Source organism: Sus scrofa, chromosome 3, assembly GCF_000003025.6.
Source record: "Sus scrofa isolate TJ Tabasco breed Duroc chromosome 3, Sscrofa11.1, whole genome shotgun sequence".
Taxonomy (NCBI): domain Eukaryota; kingdom Metazoa; phylum Chordata; class Mammalia; order Artiodactyla; family Suidae; genus Sus; species Sus scrofa.
In genome coordinates, this window is record NC_010445.4 from 49,642,842 (window position 1) to 49,663,425 (window position 20,584).

Sequence of the window (20,584 nt, forward strand, 5' to 3'; positions counted from 1 at the left end):
TTGAACCCACAACCTCAAGGTTCCTAGTCGGATTCATTAACCACTGAGCCAAGACAGGAAATACAGTCAACTGTATTTTGATATACAACATGTGCAATAACAAACTAACCGTAACTATCATCTTAGATGCTAGTTCAACACAGAAAAATAACTTAAAATATGTTTTAAAAAAATCACAGAAAATAAATTTTCTAGATAACCGTCTTCTCAAATTTTTGGTTACTGACATATACAAAAGCAAGTGGAATAAATATGTATATAATTCATTTATCATGCTATTTATCTAAAGTTCCAAGTGATGTAATTCTACCGTAGACCTCTGCTACCACCTTGTAACACACCACGCTATTCAGTTTATACTTCACATCATGCTATTTAACATAAAAAAGAAGAAAACTGTCTCACCCTCACGCCACACAGGCAAGTACTCTGGGAAAGTACACACCTAGGAGTCATTTGAAGTGCTTGTGGCTCAGATAGCATCTATTTTTACTACTTAAAGCTCCATCATATTACACCATTACAAAAGAAAGAATCTGATTAAAATCAACAGAGGCAATACGTTGAATCAGGTTTTAAAAATTTGTTTTCCTAATTGTTACACTTAGACCAGCAAGATACACAACGGTAATCATTCACATATGAGGAAAACGTACATGAAAGACAACTGAAGGAACAGCAATTTCTGTTGCTGAATTAACTTCTGCTATCAAGAAAGGGCTTAAAACAGCACTCAGATATATGTCAGCACCAGTCTGTAGCTTTCTAAAAATAAGTACTTTCACTACTTTAATTCCATTTTTAAAGAGCACTGCTTCAAAATTAAGTTTTAACTATTCACTGCAAGAGGACAAAGAGGATGTAAACTAAGTAAGAATTCTGTGACACTAAGTACCCAGAACTTTTGCTTATTGAGTCTGGAACCTTCATGGAATGAAGCCACACCCCCCCACAGCCACACCCCCATACACCCCCCACATACTCACAGCCCTCTCCAGGCGGCTATTCTGGGGCTCTGTGAATAAAGAGGATGACTCAAGTCATTTAAAATAAACTCCTCGAGAATTTCTAAATAAACCAGGAGCTTCCTTCCAAAGCCAAGTGAGTCCTGTTTGTACATAAACTATCAGGATGAGAATTACATCTTCTTTCATATTGTAAACTTCTTTTTCCAATCCAGCAGAACCGTTTAACAATGACCTACTTCTTTCATTTTATACTTCTTTTGGGTAAACATTTTATCTGCGGCCACATAATTCCTTCATTTTATAGAAATACTCTTGAAAATACTCCAATGTTTACTACAAAGCTAGTCCTAAAAAATAAATGAGCTTCCTGTAAGATGCTAAATTCCCAGTGTAGTTTTTAGAAATGTGGAAACTTATCTTAAAGATTGGGGTGGGAGGAGCTCATGTACAACTTCAATAAATGCTTACTGTATCTGACACCTCGCCGTGTTTTCAGCATCTGATACTGCCTTCCCCAAACACTGGTTTCTCAGAATGTTAAAGGCATTCTGGGTGGAGGGTTCAAGGGTTCCCTGACCCAGTGTGTGTGAGCAGTGCGTTACCACAACACGTCTCTTTACCGGAGGGCTTCCGGAGCCGGACCACGCCCAAGTGTCCCCTCGCTAGAGCGTCCCCGTGTACAGTACGCAGCACTGCCGATCGGACGTCATTCCACAGACCCTTTCTTGAAGATCTTATAGCCCAGGTTCCTCAGAAAGCACTTTGGAAAAGGCTACAGTACAGACATGCCCCGTCTTAATGAGTCATACTTTATAAAAGGGCTCCCACTTCAGAGTCAAAAAAATCACCTCCCACAATGAGTTATTTTAATAATTTTCAACTCACTTTCAGTGAGTGAGTGTCAAGATTTTTCAGAAACGAAGGTATTCATTCAATGAGTGAGCAGGAATCAACATCTGTCTTAGGATTAAAGGAACTGCACAAAGCCCACCACAACCGCCCAGGTTGGGAAGGTCCCGCTCATGAATGCAGCCCCCTCTGCCCACCCGCCCGGCAGCCTGGACAGCTCCGGCCTCAGCAGGCAGGGGTGCCCAGGCAGGCTTCCCTTGGCTCCTGGCCCCAGGCTACCCACAGCTTAGCTCTTTTCTGGTATAGCACCTGCTTCACTGCAGACACGTACGTGCTCTTTAAAACGCCGTCCCTTTCCTTTATGCTTTTGCTCCATTGTTTCAGGAAACTTCTTTTACTCTCTCTTCACTCTGCTCCTGAAACCCCCACCTCATATCTGGTAAGCACACAAGTCCGACTGCTTGCGTGGCTGTTAAGGAGGCAGAAGGCAAGAACTTTGGGTAAAAAAGATGGCTGAGCAGTGCCATCCTGCATGGCCCTCAACGATCCTTTCCGAAACTCCATAAGGCTCTTATTTCGTCTTAAACTACTTTCTACTGTAAAGAATTCACTTGTATAGTACTGCTTCATACTTCATTCATTACATATGAATACATTCTATTCGCTATATTGTAAAATAAATGTTTCCTCACTGACTTTCCCAGAGATCAGAAGACAGGCTTAGGATTGTGCCCACAGGAAGTGGGGATTCTAACTACCTGCTAACAAACCTTGAGATGTAACACCCTTACGCGTGGGAGGCCCTGTGGATCAGCAAATGTCCCTTCACCTTGGACTGTCCTACCATGCTTCATTTCCAGGCAGGAACAATGAACTGCTTCTTTCTTCTCATCTTCCCCTTTCCTCAAAAACCTCCCCACCTCTCCACACACACGCACAAAAAAATTATAAGCCAACTGGAACTGGTATTCACTAAAGCATGACATACTGTCATTAACTGGAAGCTGTACAGGGCCCATCTTTTATTCCTGGCTATAATGTAACATGTAACTTTAACATGCAAACAGGGACCAAATACTAAAAAGCAGCTCTGACATGATTACAGAAGATAAAAAGGCTAAGGGGCATCAGAAAGCCCTGCTGGCAGAACTGCACACATGCCTGAGATCTGTACTGTTCTGTCAACAAGCCTGGCTGATGATGGCCATGGCTCACACAATTACAGCTGGTCAGGACATGGGAAAAACCGAGTCTGGCTTCGTGTCTTTACCCTGTCACATGGGAAGAAATTACAGCCACAAAAAGAAACGGTAACAACGATTCACTTCCCGCCCACCTGCCAGTCTTTGGGAGGGCCAATCCCCTTGCTGCTGATGGGGGGGATCATCCCCCTACAGAATGGAAGGGCATCTCACCCCCCACAAGAGATGGCAGAACAAAGGAGCAAGCACACCAACCTCCCCAGGAGGTGGGGGCAGTTTCCGGCTTTGTCGTCTTATTTTCTATGCAATGCCTGACTTCACGACAAAACCACTCGGGAACACCACAATGAGTATTTGGCTATTTCCAAGTAACAGCGCGCCTAGCACGATGCTGACCTGTGCCATGTAGAAAACGAGACTGCAATGACAGGCTGCGATGGCTAAATCTGTCATATGTGATACTAAAGTAATTGGTGTGTATTTAGCAAAACATCTATCCTTTTTTCCTTATACAATTACTTTAAAATTCTACAAAAAGCATTTTTGAAAATGCGAGATTTTTATTAATTATCCAAATTAATAAGCTCAAGTTAACCCAAAATATCTGTAATTCCTATGTATAAACTGTTCTGATGAGCAATGAAACAAATACCAAACACACAGTGTTTAGGGGTCAAAATACCCAACAAAGAGACTGACCTAAATAACTGGATTTAAGTAAAACACTGGAGCCCAAAGAGCTCTCCTACATGCAACGAAATGGTATGACTCGAAACGGAAGACTGTTTATTAACTGGATATAACTTGACACTCTGGTCCAGAGTGGGGTGGTGTTTTATCCACAGAGAAAGGGACCAGTTTCTCAAGCAATACCTTTTAACACACATAAACTAAAAATAAAGTTAGGCCTCTTACACAATGTGTAATTTCCTCATTATGATGGAATGCAACAAAATGTCTTGCCCTTGGGTTGCTCAGTTTCAGCCCAAACAAATGCAAATGGCTTGTCAGATGACAGCTGTTTGATAAGGCTCCTCTACAAGACCCGCATGCTTGACTTTTTTCCGTGAAACTTGGGATGAAAGGCAGAAGGCAGGAAGAGAATTAATGTAGCATACAGTCTAAAGGCAATGCTACAACCGTGATTAAGTAGAAAAGTTAAAAGGCACAGATTTTCCACAGCTTCGCTGCGTGCAACCCATCCGTGTAACAAGTTGACAGGCCTAGCGCGCCAGCTCCATCATCCCCTCCGACAGCTAAAACGCAGCCCTGCATCCCTTTTCAGAGGAAATTTGCGTCTGCACCATGAAGCGTTGTACATTATTTCTTAGCACTGCAGGGGGCTCGGGTCCATATGGAACCTTCACAAATATTACCACAGATCAAACCAGCGGCGTCGGGAGGCAGATTTGACATACCTATTTAAATGAGCAGCGGGGGGCTCGGGGCCGAGGGCGGTGGGGGAGCAGGCGGCGAGCCGGCCGAAGCAGCCATTACTCAGCAAAGACACACTTCGCATTTATCATGCATTTCATTTCTGCCAGGGCAAGAAGCTCATTTGCCCAAGGTCAACAAAAAGTGAAAGGAAGGTTTTCTCTTTTTTTGCCCAAGAAATAAATGTACCTGACAAGTGAGGATTTCGTCTTCTGGGTCTGTGGAGCACGAATCAACCCCAGATAACTCTAGAAAGCAGGGGAAGGCGGGGCAGAAGTTCCAAGCCACCGAGAGAGAGCCGACTGGGAGCGGGGAAGCCCAGGGAGATTGCTCTAACTTGCAAAAATCATATGGTGAATAAAATAAAACTTGACATCATGTTCTAAAAATAAAGTGGATTCTGTGGTCTAAAGCTGGAGATCAGCATCCAGCCTTTTTTTCCAGAGTTAACTGCAGGGAACTCCCCAATGAGCTCACCATCAAACACTCTGAAAGAAAATGCAACCAGTTCCCAGTACACAAGCAAATGAGGTTGGAAATCAACATGTAATACAATCATTTCTTAGTCTTTGGGCTCCCGTTCTAGATGCCTACACTGCACTGGCCCACGAAATGCAAAAATCACATACCAACAACAAAAAGGCAGAGAGGACATCCTGACTGTCCCCCAGGGGGTCTCCCTACCACCGTGATAGCAGCTCACTCAGGGTCAGGACTTGCCACAGACGCACTACTTCTGAGCTGAGCTTCCATCTCCTGGCATGACCTCAATCTGGAACTAAAAGCATCTTAAGGACAAACCATTCTGACAGAAATTCTCTAACGTTTACCCCTAGCTGAGGTGAATTAGTAAAAATATAAAGCCTTTCAACAAACCATCTTACCTCTAGAGGGCTTATTTTTTGTCCACTATGAAACAATCAAGGAAAATTCCGAAGCCAAGTGAAATCTCTACTATCTTCAGTTACTTAGCTCATGGTTTGTATCATTTACCATAAAGGTAATATACTTACATGCATTAACGAATAATACGACTGTTTGCCAGTATAAAAGAGAAAATGAAATGGACGGCCATCTTCTCCCCACTGGATTGCTGATAAAAACCAAATGAAAACAAACAAAAATAAAAATAAACACACAGAAAAACCAAAGTGCTATATTTAATTGCAATCTGAGGTATGCTTATAATTCTTATTTTAAAATCACAAAAAAGCATTACTGTCTAGAATTTTAATGTTTAGTTTGACATGTCTAACATATCAATCCTTAGGATACTTACTATTTCACACTCTTTAACACAATGTTTTTATCTGATAAACAAAACAATGTTTATATCTGATAAAACATCCCTAGGTATTTCACCATGAGAATTTCTATAACTTGTTTCAAATAAACACACAAAATACCAAAATCATTTTGCTGGAGCAAAAAAAAAAAAAAAAAAAATTAGGTTTAGCTAAACATACAATGCACTCCCTTATTCTTCAAAAGGAAAACTGATAAAGTCAATTACATCATACATTATCAGGGCACAGGCATAATATAACAAAGAAAAAAAAAACTGAATAGGAGTTCCCGTCGTGGCGCAGTGGTTAACGAATCGACTAGGAACCATGAGGTTGAGGGTTCGGTCCCTGCCCTTGCTCAGTGGGTTGACGATCCGGCGTTGCCGTAAGCTGTGGTGTAGGTTGCAGACTCGGCTTGGATCCCACGTTGCTGTGGCTCTGGCGTGGGCCGGTGGCTACAGCTCCGATTCGACCCCTAGCCTGGGAACCTCCATATGCCGCAGAAGCGGCCCAAAGAAATAGCAAAAAGACAAAAAAAAAAATAAATAAATAAAAAATAATAATAATAATAAAAAAAACTGAATGGATTTTTTCTGTGCCACATTACTGGTTTCAACTCCAGAGTGACAAACCTCAGAGAGTTTAAACCATCTAATGTAGAAGGAGCCCCCCAAAGATGGTATGCCAAATTCCCTCTGAAATACACATGGTCACACATCTAATAGCTAACAGAGGTAAAGCAAACACTTAACTCTATGTCCTCTGCCCATGTCTGTACCGAGCGCTATCTCTGGGAACAGTCAGTAGGAGCCGCAAACATCAAGGTGATTATACTCCTCTATCACAGGAGTTGTAAACTCTTTTTTCCCAATCTGTCACTTGCCTTTTAATTCTGTTTGTGTGGTGTCTTTCATAATCAAGAAGTTTAAAGTATGTGTAAGAAGAATATGTCACTTTTCCTCTCTGGCAGTGTGTTTCAACAGTTTTTCCATTTTGATCCCTACTAAGGAACCTTTTCAGATACTTCCTCCCTAACTGCCTCCCTCTCCATGAAATTTTAATACTGCAGATACAGTGCATATCTACTGATGTATACCTGCTGATGTATATATACTGCAGCCCTTTAAAGGGCCACAAACACTGTAATAGATTAAGATTTTTTTCACCTCCTATGAACCAATTTATACCCCTTTGGGGGACAATATCATGCCCACTGAGAAAACTTGCTTTAAGACTCTTGTCTTTCTAAACACTATTTTCCTATATTTTTATCTGTAATTTTGGTAGGTTTTCATGACCGGAAATCTGATCTATCTGAAATTTGCGTCTGTGAGGCAGAAATCCAAGGACCTATTATCTTGCCTAACAAAGAGAGTCCTACTGAATTCCAGTTTTTTGACTCTTTTCTTTTGAAACACCACCTGTACAATGTGTAGGCTATCCTCCTTCTGGGATAACTAGCATTACATGCAGGCCACTTTAAGTGAGTACACTTAAAATGACCAAAATTTCATAATAAATGGCAAAAAAAAAAAGCCTGGACACAGACCTTGGCTTGAAAAATAAAAAAAGATTCTTATTTGCCAATGGCTTTTGGACTAATTACATGTTTCTCTAACATCACTTTCAGAGACTTCATGAAATCCTGCATATTTTCCAGTCTTTATAACTTTACCATGGGATTTTCACTGTACTGTGAAAGTGAGCAAGACAGACACACATTATGGCTGCAGATAAGACTCTACTGAAAAGCTTGCAGGCATCTCTTTATTTGGATCTCATTCCATTTGTATGAGTACATGAGTATCGGGGGGTGTGTGTGTGTGTACACGTGTACATGATTTCATTCGATCTAGATTTCTTTCTTTTCTTTTTTTTTTTTTTTTTTTTTGTCTTTTTGCCATTTCCTGGGCCGCTCCCGTGGCATGTGGAGGATCCCAGGCTAGGAGTCCAATCAGAGCTGTAGCCACCGGCCTACGCCAGAGCCACAGCAATGTGGGATCCAAGCCGCGTCCACAACCTACACCACAGCTCACGGCAACGCCGGATCGTCAACCCACTGAGCAAGCAAGTGCAGGGACCGAACCTGCAACCTCATGGCTCCTAGTCGGATTCGTCAACCACTGCGCCACACGACGGGAACTCCCCGATCTAGATTTCTTTAATTGGGTCTCATTCCATTTGTATGAGTACGTATCAGTGTGTGTTTGTATGTGTATGTGTGTATACGATTTCATTCAATCTAGGATGTCCCAGATTTTAAGATGCTCCATCATGTACTTATACAAAGAAAGAAAGAAAAAAAGCAAATGGTATGCAATATAGTTTACATTAATTGTAAAATGAATTGTTTGTTACAAATGTTTAAATTTGAAAAACTGTCTTAGAATTCACAAAAGATGGCATAAAGAAACATACGCTGACACTGAATAATCAGGTCCACCAGTCTGTCTGTACCATTACCACCATCTAATAAAAATCAGTTTTTTGCTGCATTTTGATGCGTGGTAGGGTAACTTCCTTCATTACTCTTGCTTCTTTTTTAAAAAATTTCTCGCCGCTTCCTGCACATTTACTTTTTCAAAATAAACTTTACGAGTTTTTCCAGAAGCCCTATCAGGACTTTGAAATTATATTAAATTCATTAATAATTTTTAAAGTAGCAGCTTTGAAAAATTATCTTTCCTTATACAAACATGAAATCATTTTTTCTAGCTATTCAGATTTTCACTTATGATCGTTAAGTTTTACCATTTTCTATATAAATCTATTTTTGACGTTTAATTTGTATTTTACTTTTTGTTGCTCTTAATGGTGCTCCCTCAGTTATCTGTTTTCTATAAAATGAACTTTAATTACACAATATGTTCTTCTATTATTTTACCTTATTTTTTGTCTTTTTAGGGCTACACCTGTGGCATATGGAAGATCCCAAGCTAGGGGTGGAACTGGAGCTACAGCTGCCAGTGTACACCACAGCCATAGCAACGCGGGATCCGAGCTGCGTCTACAACTCATGGCAATGCCAGATCCTTTTAACCCACTGAGCGAGGCCGGGGATAGCAGTTTAAGGTTTACAGCAAAACTGAGATTTCTCGCATACCTCTACCACACAGGCACAGCCTCCCTGTTATCGGTATCCCTGCCAGATGGTGCATCCGTTGCAACTGATGGACCCACACTGACACATCATAATCACCCAAAGTCTACAGTTCATGTTAGAGGTCACTCTGGCGAGCATCCTATGTATTTTTACAAATGTACAGTAACAGGTATCCAATATTATAGTACCATATGGAGTAGTTTCATGGCTCTAAACTTCCTCTGAGTTCAGCCTATTCATTCCTCCCTCTCTAGACTGACCTTTCAGGGTCTCCAGGTTCAGCCTTTTCTATAACGTCACAGAGTTCGGATTATACAGTATACGGTCTTTTCAGATTGGTTTCTTTCACGGAGCAGTATGAATTTCAAGTTTCCTCCATGTCTTTTCATGGTATTAGAGCACCTTTCTTTTTAGTGATGAACTATTTCATTGTCTGGATGCACCACAGTTTAAATATCCATTCACTAATGGAAGGAGATTCTGGGTACTTTTAATTCTGGCAATTTGGAATAAAGCTGCTATAAATCGCATGTAGGTTTTTGTGTGGACTTAAGTAAATAACCAAAAAGCATGACTGCTGGATCACACGGAAAGTGTACGTCTAGTTTTGTAAGAAATCACCAAACCATTTTCTGGGAGTGGCTGTGCCATTTTGCATTCCTACCAACAAAAAATAAAGAGTTCCTGATGCTCTGCATCCCCATTAGCATCTGATGCTGTCAGTGTGACAAATTCTGGCCATTCTTATGGGTTTGCAAGTGGTATCTCATTTGCTTTAATTTGTATTTCCATGGAGCATTTTTTCATATGCTTATTTGCCATCTATGTTCTCTGGTGATGTGTTTAAGATCTTTGGTCCATTTCAAAATCAGGTGGTTGTTTTCTTACTGCAGAGTTTTAAGGGTTCTTTATATAACGGTTCTTTATCAAATATGTCTTTTCCAAATATTTTCTACCACCCTGTGGCTTATCTTTTCATTCTCCTGACCACGTCTTTCACAAAGTAGAAAAATCTAATATTAATGAAATCCAGCTTACCAATTCTCTTTCATGGATCATGCCTTTGATGTTATCTAAAAAGCCATGGCCAAGCCCAAGGTCTTCTATGTTATTTATTGATTCTGTTTCTTTAATAGATAGAGGACTATTCGCACTGTCTACCTCTTCTTGTGTAAATTTTGGCAGACTATCTTTTAAGGAATTGGTTCATTTCATCTAGGTTGTCAAATCTGTGGGCACAGAGCTGTTCACAGAATTCCCTGATTATCCTTTTAATGCCCATGGGATCTGGATCAGTGCCCCCTCTTTTACTTCTGGTATTAGTAATTGTGTCTCTTCTCCTTTTTTAAAGTTAGCCTGGCTAGAGGATTTTCAATTTTATTGTCTTTTCAAAGAACCAGCTTTTGGTTTTGTTGATTTTCTCCCTTAATTTCCCCTTTTCAATTTTATTGATTTCTGCTTTAATTTTTATTGTTTCCTTCATTTTGCTTCCTTTGGATTAAATCCGTTTTTTTTTGTTGTTTGTTTGGTTTTTTTTTTGCTTTTTAGGGACTCACCCAAGGCATACGGAGGTTCCCAGCCTAGGTGTCCAATCGGAGCTACAGCTGCCCACCTACACGACAGCCACAGCAACTCAGGATCTGAGCTGCATCTGGGACCTACACCACAGCTCACGGCAACGCCAGATCTTTAACTCACTGAGCAAGGCCAGGGCTTGAAGCCTCATCCTCATGGATGCCAACTGGGTTTGCTAACCACTGGGCCATGACGGAAACTCCTTATTTTTTTAATATATGCATTCAATGCCATAAATTTCCCTCTAAGCAATGCTTCTACCTGCTCTTCTTATAAAAACTAAACATCAGAATTCTCTCACCAGAAGCAAATTTAGCGTTTATTGTCTTAGACTTTTTCAGTGCATTTATATACCTACTGAAATAGAGGATTGTTGGTGGGATTTTTAAAAATAAAAATGGAATTAAGCTGTATATACACTACATATCTGCTATAGACTAAATGTCTGTGTCTCCCACCCCCCAAATTCATTTGCTTGAACCTAATCCACAGTGTGGTGGTATCTGCATGTGGGGCCTTTGGGAGGTGATGAGGTCCTGAGGGCTTTGCCATCATGAGCAAGATTAGTGTCCTCATAACAGGAACCCCAGAAAGATGCCTTGTCTCTTCTGCCATATGGGGACACAGGTGAAAACAGCTGTGTGAACCGGAAGCTGGCTCTTAGCAGATACAGGATCTGCTCAGGCCTTGATCTCAGACTTCCCAGGACTATGAGAAACAAACTTCTATTGTTTGCAAGCTGCCCAGTATAAGGTAACCCAAAGGGACTAGGATAATTCTAACCATTTTACCGGCTTTTCCCACACAACACTGTATCCACCTGTACTGATGCAATTAGAGGTGCCTCCCTCTTAAACCTGCATACTACTCTACAGAGTGATTCTCCCACAGTTCATTTAGCTACTCTACTGATGAACATTTAAATTGTTTCTGATTTTTTTGCTGACACATGGTATTTGCAATTTTCCAATCTGGTGAGTGATAATAATCTCCTGTCCTCATCTGACAGACATTACTTCTGATTTGATATTTTCCTATGCTTACCAGCTACTTTTATTTTCTTGATTTATAAATTACCTACTTTTCCTTTTGTCCGCTTTTCTATTAGGTTGTTTTCCCTGATAATTTTAGAAGTAATTTATTCTAGATATAAGATCTGTCATGTTTCTTTTCTCCAGTCTATTGCTTGTTTTTTAAATTAATAGTATCTTTTTTTGAGAAATTTTAGATTTTGAAATAGATAATTTATTGACCTTTGTCCTTTTTATTTGTGACTGAAGGGCATAATATTATTTGTTGTTTAAAATTTTAAATATCAATCCCCAAATCATAATGTACTTTTTAAGTCTTGACCCAACTCTGTTATCTTCTGGATACAATCAATTTTTTAAAAATTCCACTAAGTGGATTAAGAAATAGGAGATTTCTGTCCAGAGAAAAGCAGCTTTAAAACAGAAAACGACAAAAATCCAAATGGTTCCACTGATGAAAATTTATCCTCACCCAAACCAGTGGCAAAGCAGAGGGAACAGAATGCAACTCTCCAAAATGAATCAAACATCCTCAAACAGCCATTTGGAACTACTGGAGAACACTCTCAATCAAAAGTTTCAAAACAGAACATAATGCACAAAAAACTCAAAGAAATGAAACAACCTGATTAAATTCAGGAGGGAAACAGAGAAAAAAGTTAAAGTAATGGGAATTATAACTTATAAATAACCCAAAAAAGAACAGATTAAAAACATAATAAAAGACATTTTAAAAAAGGCAGAGGAGTTCCCACTATGGCACAATGGGGTTAAGATCTGATATTATCTCTAAGGCAGTGCCAGTTTTATCCCCAGCTCAGCATGGTGCGTTAAGGACCTGGTGTTGCCTCAGCTGTGGCGTAGGTCGCAGCTGTGACTCAGCTTGAATTCCTGGCCCAGGAACTTCCATAGGCGGTGGGTACAGCCAGAAAAGAAAAACAAAGTAGGGAAACAACCAAAAAAATGAAAATGAGATAAAGAAGAATCAGTGAGATGGTGATTGATATGGAAAACAAGCCAAGAAGGAATAACAGTTACATAACTGGAGTCCCAAGGATAAAAAACAAAAAGTGGGACAGAACTAGTATTTATAACTGCTAAAAAATATTTCTGGATGTAAGGACTTGAATCTATCTGCAAGAGCTTACGGGCACCACTGTAAGGTAACCGTCGATAATCAACTGAAACACTGTATTATCATAAAGTTGCCAGATAGCTTCAGAAAGATAAAGAAAAGAGCCCTTGGGACCACCAGGTGAGAGATAACTAGGTTTGCAGGAAATTTCTCAAAAACAACAGACACGGCAAGGCAACAATAGAGCAGCATTTTCAAGGAACTCAAGAAAATAAAGTACGAACCAAAAACTTTCCCCTCCAGCCAAGTGGTCCTTCAAGTATCAAGGCTATTAAAAAACAATTCTAAAAACATGAGAACTCAGGGAATTTATATCTATGAGCATTTTTGGAAGAATCTACTAGAAAACAACCCCATTCAACCAAGAGATGACCAGAGAAACCTTAGCAAAGGGAGTTACATATAGCATTTAATAATCTAATTTATAGATACAAGACCAGAACGAGATAAGAAGCATACAGAATAAGATGTTGGGAAAAACCCACAAACATATGTATGTATGTAGGTATATATTTGCACATTTAAAATTCCATGTTTTTATAATGGTTCTTGTCCACCAAAAATACATAAAGGCAGAAAAAGACCAGTTTGTTACCACGGAGACCATCCCGTTACCTGGGTCACCAGTACCCTCCATTCCACACTGATTCCTCTGTGTGGACCTGGCCAGCGTGCTGTCATCAACCGGCAAGAGGCTCACAGGATCTCAGCATGACTAGCATTTCAGCTTCACCTATACTCTGGCTTGCTTTTATAAAAGAGTATCATTTAAAAAAATTTCAGAACAATTCATAGCTTTAATGTTTCCAATATTCAGATACTCAAATAATGATATTCTACCGTAATTCTTACAGAATTATTTTATTTTTTTGTCTTTTCTAGGGCCACTCCTGCGGCATACTGAGGTTCCCAGGCTAGGGGTCAAATCGGAGCTGTACCCGACGACCTACGCCAGAGCCACAGCAATACGGGATCAGAGCCGAGTCTGCAACCTACACCACAGCTCACAGCAACGCCAGATCCTTAACCTGCTGAGCAAGGTCAGGGATCGAACCCGCAAGCTCATGGTTCCTAGTCAGGTTTGTTAACCACCGGGCCATGATGGGAATATTAATCCTGTATTTTCTAACTGGGTACTTATAACATCTGTGCATATTAACTGACTTATTTCTAATTTCTTTGTCTTTTGAAATTACATTAATTAAGACTTTCAAAACAATACTGGGTACGAGAGGAAAGGGTAGGCACACTTGTCTTATTCCTGAACTTAATGTAAAGGGATCCAGTGATGTGGGTTTCTTTAATCTGATGTATTTCTGTTTCTCACCATAGAAAGTTTCTTTGTATTTCTAGTTTAAGAGTTTTTAACCAAGAAATAAATGCTAAATTTTGTTAACTGACTTTTTAATTCATCTTTGGAAATCTGACTCAATTAACAAAGAGAATTACAGCAATAAATTCCTAATGTTAAACCATCCTTACATTTCTGGGGTGGTGGGAATCTGCTGAAAGATCTGATGGTATCGTCTCTTAATATGATGTTTTATATGGCTTGCTATCATTTAATTTAGTGAGAATAGAGTATGGGTTTCTTTGTTAATGCTATCTGTGTCTAGATCTGATAACTGTGAGAGCCTTTAAAGTGAATTTTGGAAGCTTATGTTATCTTTTTCTGCTCTGCAGCAGTTTATATAATATAAAAGTCACAAACTTTTTCAAGCCATGACAGATCTCACTGAAAAAACTTTCTGGGCAGTGTGCCTCTCTGGTTAAGTCTCCAACTACCTGACTTCCATAGCTTTTACTCAAACCAGCATTCTCCCAATGAAGACATTTTGGGGGATTCGGTTTTTCTTGAAAACTGTCTGAGTGGAGTCTAAGCCATATTCTGGGTCTGCCTACATCCTGCCTCGGCCTCTTCCAAGCTGTGTCCTGGGTAAATTCACCCCCATGTGCTTTAGATCCCATATCTGTAAAATGGGGAGAACATTTACTTAACTGGTTGTGAGTTAAGGCATGCAAAGCACTCAGAACTGTGCCTGGGCCTTGCTAATAAGTTTCAACAAATACTCAGTACTCTTATTATTTAGGATATTTCTCAAATCAATGAGAATCCAGTGAGCCATAACAACATTACACTTTTAAATACCCTCTGAACATTATTATTTAAAATTACTAATGTTGTCCTCTTAGGTATTCTCTCTTTTTCCACTGACCAGATTTGAATTTGATCAATCTCATTGGCTTTTTCAAGGAACTAGCTGGTTTTACTTGTTCTACCCCTTCTTTTAAAGTTCTTTACTTTGCTCATCCATTTCATTCTCTTTCTGCCTTCTTGAACTGAATACTGAATAGCTCATTTATTTCTAGTCTTTCTTGGTGTCTAATAAATATATGTTTGCCTCTGCATAATACACTGTCTGTATCCCATAGGGTTTATATGAACTGTCATACATTTCTAAGTAGTTCCATAATCTCAATTTTGATTTCTCTTTAACCAAATAGTTTTATGGTTCTATCAGTTTTAATTCAAAAAATCTAGCCTATATAATTTCCAGTTTTCATAATTAGTTAGGTTTTTCTCTATGACTTATTGCATCATAATTCAATTAATATTCCATTGGCATCTGCACAGAAAATGTATTCTTTGTGCTTGTATCAGTAGCTATAAAATCATGCTGTGTTATTCAAATTCTTCAGAGCCTTAGTTAACAGCTTCTGCTTTAAACATTTCAATGCTAAATGCTTAGTGCAAAAAGGTTCATGGTCGTCAAATCCACTTAATGGATATTAGGTTTTATCAATATAAATTAACATTCTCGCCTCACTGAAGGGTTCTCCGACCTCCCTGAATTACGCCTGTCTGGTATCAGGTGCTCCTCCTTGCTTCTGCCATCATTTGGGTATATATCTTTGTTTTTTTATCACTTACTTTAAATGGTAGAGCAGGATTTTTATGTTAACTCAATCTGAAAGCTTCCATCTTTTAATAAGGGGAGTTGTAGCACATTACTGGTGCCATAATCTGTTCAAATCTAAAATTCACTGATCTTTTCAAACATAAAAACAATGTGTCCTCTATTTACAAAGTATAGCAAAACTGGGAGATAGGTAGGTAGATGGCAAAAAAAGTTATTTTGCGGATTCTAAAGGTATACTACTTACATGTAAATAAATACAGTTAGCTCCAATGTAAGAAAACCCTACCAACACTGACCTATTTCCAAAATAACACAAGTGCAGGGACACACAGATGTTTCAGTTGTTACATTCCAGCTGATGGTAATGCTAACTTTCTAATACTGAGAAGCTGGTAAAGAAACAACCAGTCTCAGACGGGGAGATACCCAAGAAGAGATGCGACCAGAAAAGAAATACAGAAATACAGAACAACAGAGGAGGAGACATGAGTGAGGAGACTGAGACCCTGAAAAACAGAGAAGTCACTAAAAAGAGGAACAAAATTACTATCATTACAAACATATACAGAAAAGCCATCAAGTGTAAGTTTCTGTGCCTTGTGTTTAGTTTATTTCCAGAAAACTGAGCTGCATCTTTAAATGTGATGTGCACTTTTTAATATAGCCTTCATTTATTATCTCCCAAAAGGTTTGATTAAACTGTTATTATAGTTTATCATCAACTGCATGTACAAATTTAGGAAACATTAAAAAAATATATTAAAAGATACAAGATATTTATAACAAGATTCAAAATAAAAGTTATCATATAAGGAATGAAGTAGAGCAGAAGAATGATAGAACGCCTAGCTGTGAGCAAAGGTAAGATGTGGCAAAAACATCAATGCAAAATAATTAAGTTTTGAATAAAAATATCTGCTCTTACCAGTCTCTATTTAATTGGTTATCAAACACCCTGACTAATGCTGTCTACAAACTGAGCATGTAAAGTATATCCACACATTTTCACTGCTAAGTTATAGGCTTAAGTGGCATTTATTCCCAACCTGTTTGTTACAACTGTACATATTTCTATAATTACATGAATTAAGTTTGTTTTGTTTTTTCAGGGCTGCACCCGCAGCACATGGAGGTTCCCAGGCTGGGAGTTGAACTGGGAGCTACAGCTGCCAGCCTACACCACAGCTACAGCAACGCAGGATCCAAGCCGTGTCTGCAACCTATACCACAGCTCACAGCAATGCCGGATCCTTAACCCACTGAGCGAGGCCAGGGACAGAACCTGCAACCCCATGGTTCCTAGTTGGATTCGCTTCTGCTGCGCCATGACGGGAACTCCTACATGAATGAAGTATTACATGAACAGATAAAACATTGGTGAAAACAGAAAAGGTAACTGCTGCTTCTATGAAAACTAAGTTGAATGTTTTATCAAGATTCAGAGGCAAGTTACTAATTAAAAAAAAAGTTTGTTCAATTTCAGTGTGGTTGACGGAAAAATCTATAGAAATACAAAATATTCTGCACTCAGATTTCTTAGGAGATTTAAGTTCTTTGCTCCTCTGTTAGGAAATCAAACTAAAAACCTGTGATGATGCATCAGGGCAGAGTTATGCAAAAGAAACAAGGAGGAACACATACATCCTTAAAGAAAAAAACTACTAGGGTTATAGCAAAAGACTAACGAATGTAAATTTATATTTTGAGTGGTCTTTTTTGTTTTTGTTTCTTTTTTGGCTGCCCCGTAGCATACGGCATTCCCAGGTTAGGGACCAGATCCGACCTGTGGTTGTGACCTACACCTCAGCTATAGCAACACCAGATCTTTTAACCCATTGTGCTGGGCCAGGGGTCCTGTTGAGCCACATTGGGAACTCCTATTTTGAGTGTTTTTAAGAAGTGATTTCTAGCTTTAATACTTTCTAAAGTAATTGACAACCCACCCTAGCTTGTCTAAGAAGCTTCTAATGTGAATTAGAAAATAGTAAATATTTTACTTCATTGATCTTAAAACTTGCATGTTTTCTTCAAGATTTTATTTTACATATTTAAAAGATGAAGAGAAAATATTAAAAGACTCCAGAGAAAACAGGGGACCAGATAAGAATGATGGCTAACTTCCCATCAGAAACAATGCCAGTTAAGAGACAATGAAAAGTACATTAATAAAGTAATAAGAAGGGATAATCTATATTCAGTGAAAATATGCTTCTAAAAATAAAGAAAAATTGTAAATTTTCTTATTAAATAAAAGTTGCATTATTCTCCAGTAGATCTGTACCAAACTCCTCTTCAAAAAGGCATACTGGGCAAATAAACTGACATTAGTATAGGCATAAACTCTAACATGATCTAATTTTAGTATTATCTGGTTAACAAGAAACAGTTTACAAATCCCAGTCATTCCTTAGTTATAAAGTATTTCTGACCTAATTCACCACCACCAGGACACAGCAGTGCCTGCTGGTCCATAACTTACACTCCACTGCAGGAAAGAAAGATTATTTCACTCCTGAACAAACTCACCTCTTTGTTTTGGAAAAATCTCTTCAGGATGCTGTAAAATAAATTGAAAATGCATTAGATAATTACTGCAACTATAAAACTAAGTGAAATTTGTAAAATTATTAATGAAGATAACTACCTTCATTATTGGCCGGGCTCGCTTCTCAAACAAACCACTGGGAAAAAGGTAAGCGATAGCTCTCTGAAAATACACAAAGGTTAATTAACATCTGTTCCAAGACAAGTTCTAAGAGTTACTGAATGCATACTACTCGCCAGATATCGAACCAAGAGTTTCACATAAATTATCTTAATTCACAATCTTTTATTTTATTTTATTTTATTGTCCTTTCAGGGCCACACTAGGGGCATATGGAGGTTCCCAGACTAGGAGTCGAATCGGAGCTGCAGTTACCAGCCTATGCCACAGCCACAGCAATGCCAGATTCACTGAGTGAGGCCAGGGATCGAACCTGCATTCTCATGGAGTCTAGTCAGATTTGTTTCTGCTGAGCCACGACAGGAACTCCCTTCACAATCTTTTAGATGGGATAATAAAATCACCATGTGTACATCCCCCCAAAGACAAAAAAACTGGAACTAGTTATTAACAATTTTCAAGTGTCAGCTTCAAACAGGAGTGTGATACCACAAACAAGCCCTCTCCCTTTTCTAAAGGAAACCGGAGGCCCCTCCTCCAGGGCTGGGCAAGGGCTCAAGAGGACTTCCAGCTCCAGGGGGTGGGCAGATCAACAGCGAAGAGCAGGGCCTACATCCCACCCACCAGGATGCCTCGATGTTTTCAGAAGCTCTCCGAACTTCTTCTCCTAGAACCTGCAGGAGGTTTATAAATCACATTTTCCCAGACATGCCCCCTTCAATGTCTGTTTCTCAATGGGGATGCCTTGGCATTCTGAATGTGACCTTCTCTAATGGGCAACTTTCCCTACAGAGTGAGGCGTTTAACATCCCTAGCCCTTCCCCAAAAGTCTATGCCAGGAACACCCCCAGTGCTTGAGACAAATTTCACCCTAACACTTCCTGGGGAGCGGCATTGCCCCCAACTTGAGAACAATTGCAAAAGCCACAACAGCTTCCTCCAAGGTCCTCTTCACAATTAACAGGAAGACCCAAAAGACCATGCATTTCACCTTAGATGAACCATTGTTTCCTTTTTTTTTTTTTTGGGTTTTCTAGGGCTGCTCCCACGGCATGTGGAGGTTCCCAGGCTAGGGGTCTAATCGGAGCTGTAGCCACCAGCCTACGCCAAAGCCACAGCAACACAGGATCCGAGCTGCATCACAGCTCACAGCAACGCAGGATCCTTAACCCACTGAGCGGTGCCAGGGATCGAACCCGAACCTCATGGTTCCTAGTCAGATTCGTGAACTACTGCGCCATAACGGGAACTCCTGAACCATTGTTTCTCTTTGAAAAACCAGGAACTCCTCTCCCTTCCTTTTCTGTTGACGAAAAGGTGGACTTTTTATTTAACAAGTGATGTCAAAAACACTGTCATTTGGAAAAAGGTAAAACTAGATTCAAACCTCACACTGTACACAAGAATAAATGCAAAATAAGTCAGCTAAACACAGTAAATGAAATCTAACAAGTATCAGAAGACATGTACGAATTCCTGCATAACCTAGATACAAGAAAGTCTTAACTAAGATCCAAAATTTAGAAGGGAAAATAATCGACCAATTAAACTACATTAAAAAAATATATATGGCTCAAATACATTTAGAATTTTTAAAAAGTGCAATTAAAACTACTGATTACAGCAGAAAATGACCCACTGAAATAATACTTTTCATCTAACAAGACTAACAAAAATTCAAAAGCCTGACAGCACTGATAGGGATGGAGTAGACTCAGGTAGTTGTAGAAGTCCTGATAAAGGACCATATTTAAAGAGGGAAACAGGGGACATTGGGAGATCACTGTAAGTTTATTAATTGCTAAATTTATTAATTCTAAATTTATTATTTTTTATTTTTTTATTTTTTTCTATTTCTTGGGCCGCTCCCGCGGCATATGGAGGTTCCCAGGCTAGGAGCTGAATCGGAGCTGCAGCCACCGGCCCACCCCAGAGCCACAGCAACGCTGGATCGGAGCCACGTCTGCAACCTACACCACAGCTCACGGCAACATCGGATCGTTAACCCACTGAACAAGGGCAGGGACCGAACCCGCAACCTCATGGTTCCTAGTCGATTCGTAAACCACTGCGCCACAACGGGAACTCCTAATTCTAAATTTATCAATTGCTCAAAAAAAACCCCCATCAGTACAAGGCAGGCTTGCTCCATTAATGGAGCCTTGAGAATTGCCTCAGGTCATTGGGTGGGGGTGGGATTAGGCCTGCATTCATATTCAGACCAAGGGCAAGGGTTTGAGGATCACCCTTCTTCGGATTTGAATACATACCTTACAGGATACCAAGGAGGAGCTGCTACCTCCGGAAAGGAAGAGGCGGGCTTTTCCAACCCCCACTCCCCCTTGGGTGATAAATACTGTAGCACAGTGGATCCTGGGGGCAGAGCTTTCTTGCCTGGCGACTTGCATCCCTCAC

General features: G+C 39.7%; 1 protein-coding gene across 2 annotated transcripts in view; it reads right to left on the reverse strand.

The window, feature by feature from the left end:
• Positions 1–20,584, reverse strand: part of MRPS9 (mitochondrial ribosomal protein S9) — a 54,642-nt gene that overhangs the window by 16,046 nt on the left and 18,012 nt on the right. Inside the window, exons 3-6 of one of the 2 annotated variants that reach the window (XM_021085713.1) lie at positions 18,149–18,211; positions 18,031–18,061; positions 5,467–5,546; positions 4,643–4,789 (exon numbers count right to left, since the gene is read on the reverse strand). In XM_021085713.1, coding sequence (XP_020941372.1) covers positions 4,643–4,789; positions 5,467–5,546; positions 18,031–18,061; positions 18,149–18,211 — 321 coding nt within the window. The remainder of the gene's footprint in view (positions 1–4,642; positions 4,790–5,466; positions 5,547–18,030; positions 18,062–18,148; positions 18,212–20,584) is intronic. The other variant, NM_001244553.1, reaches the window with a different exon arrangement.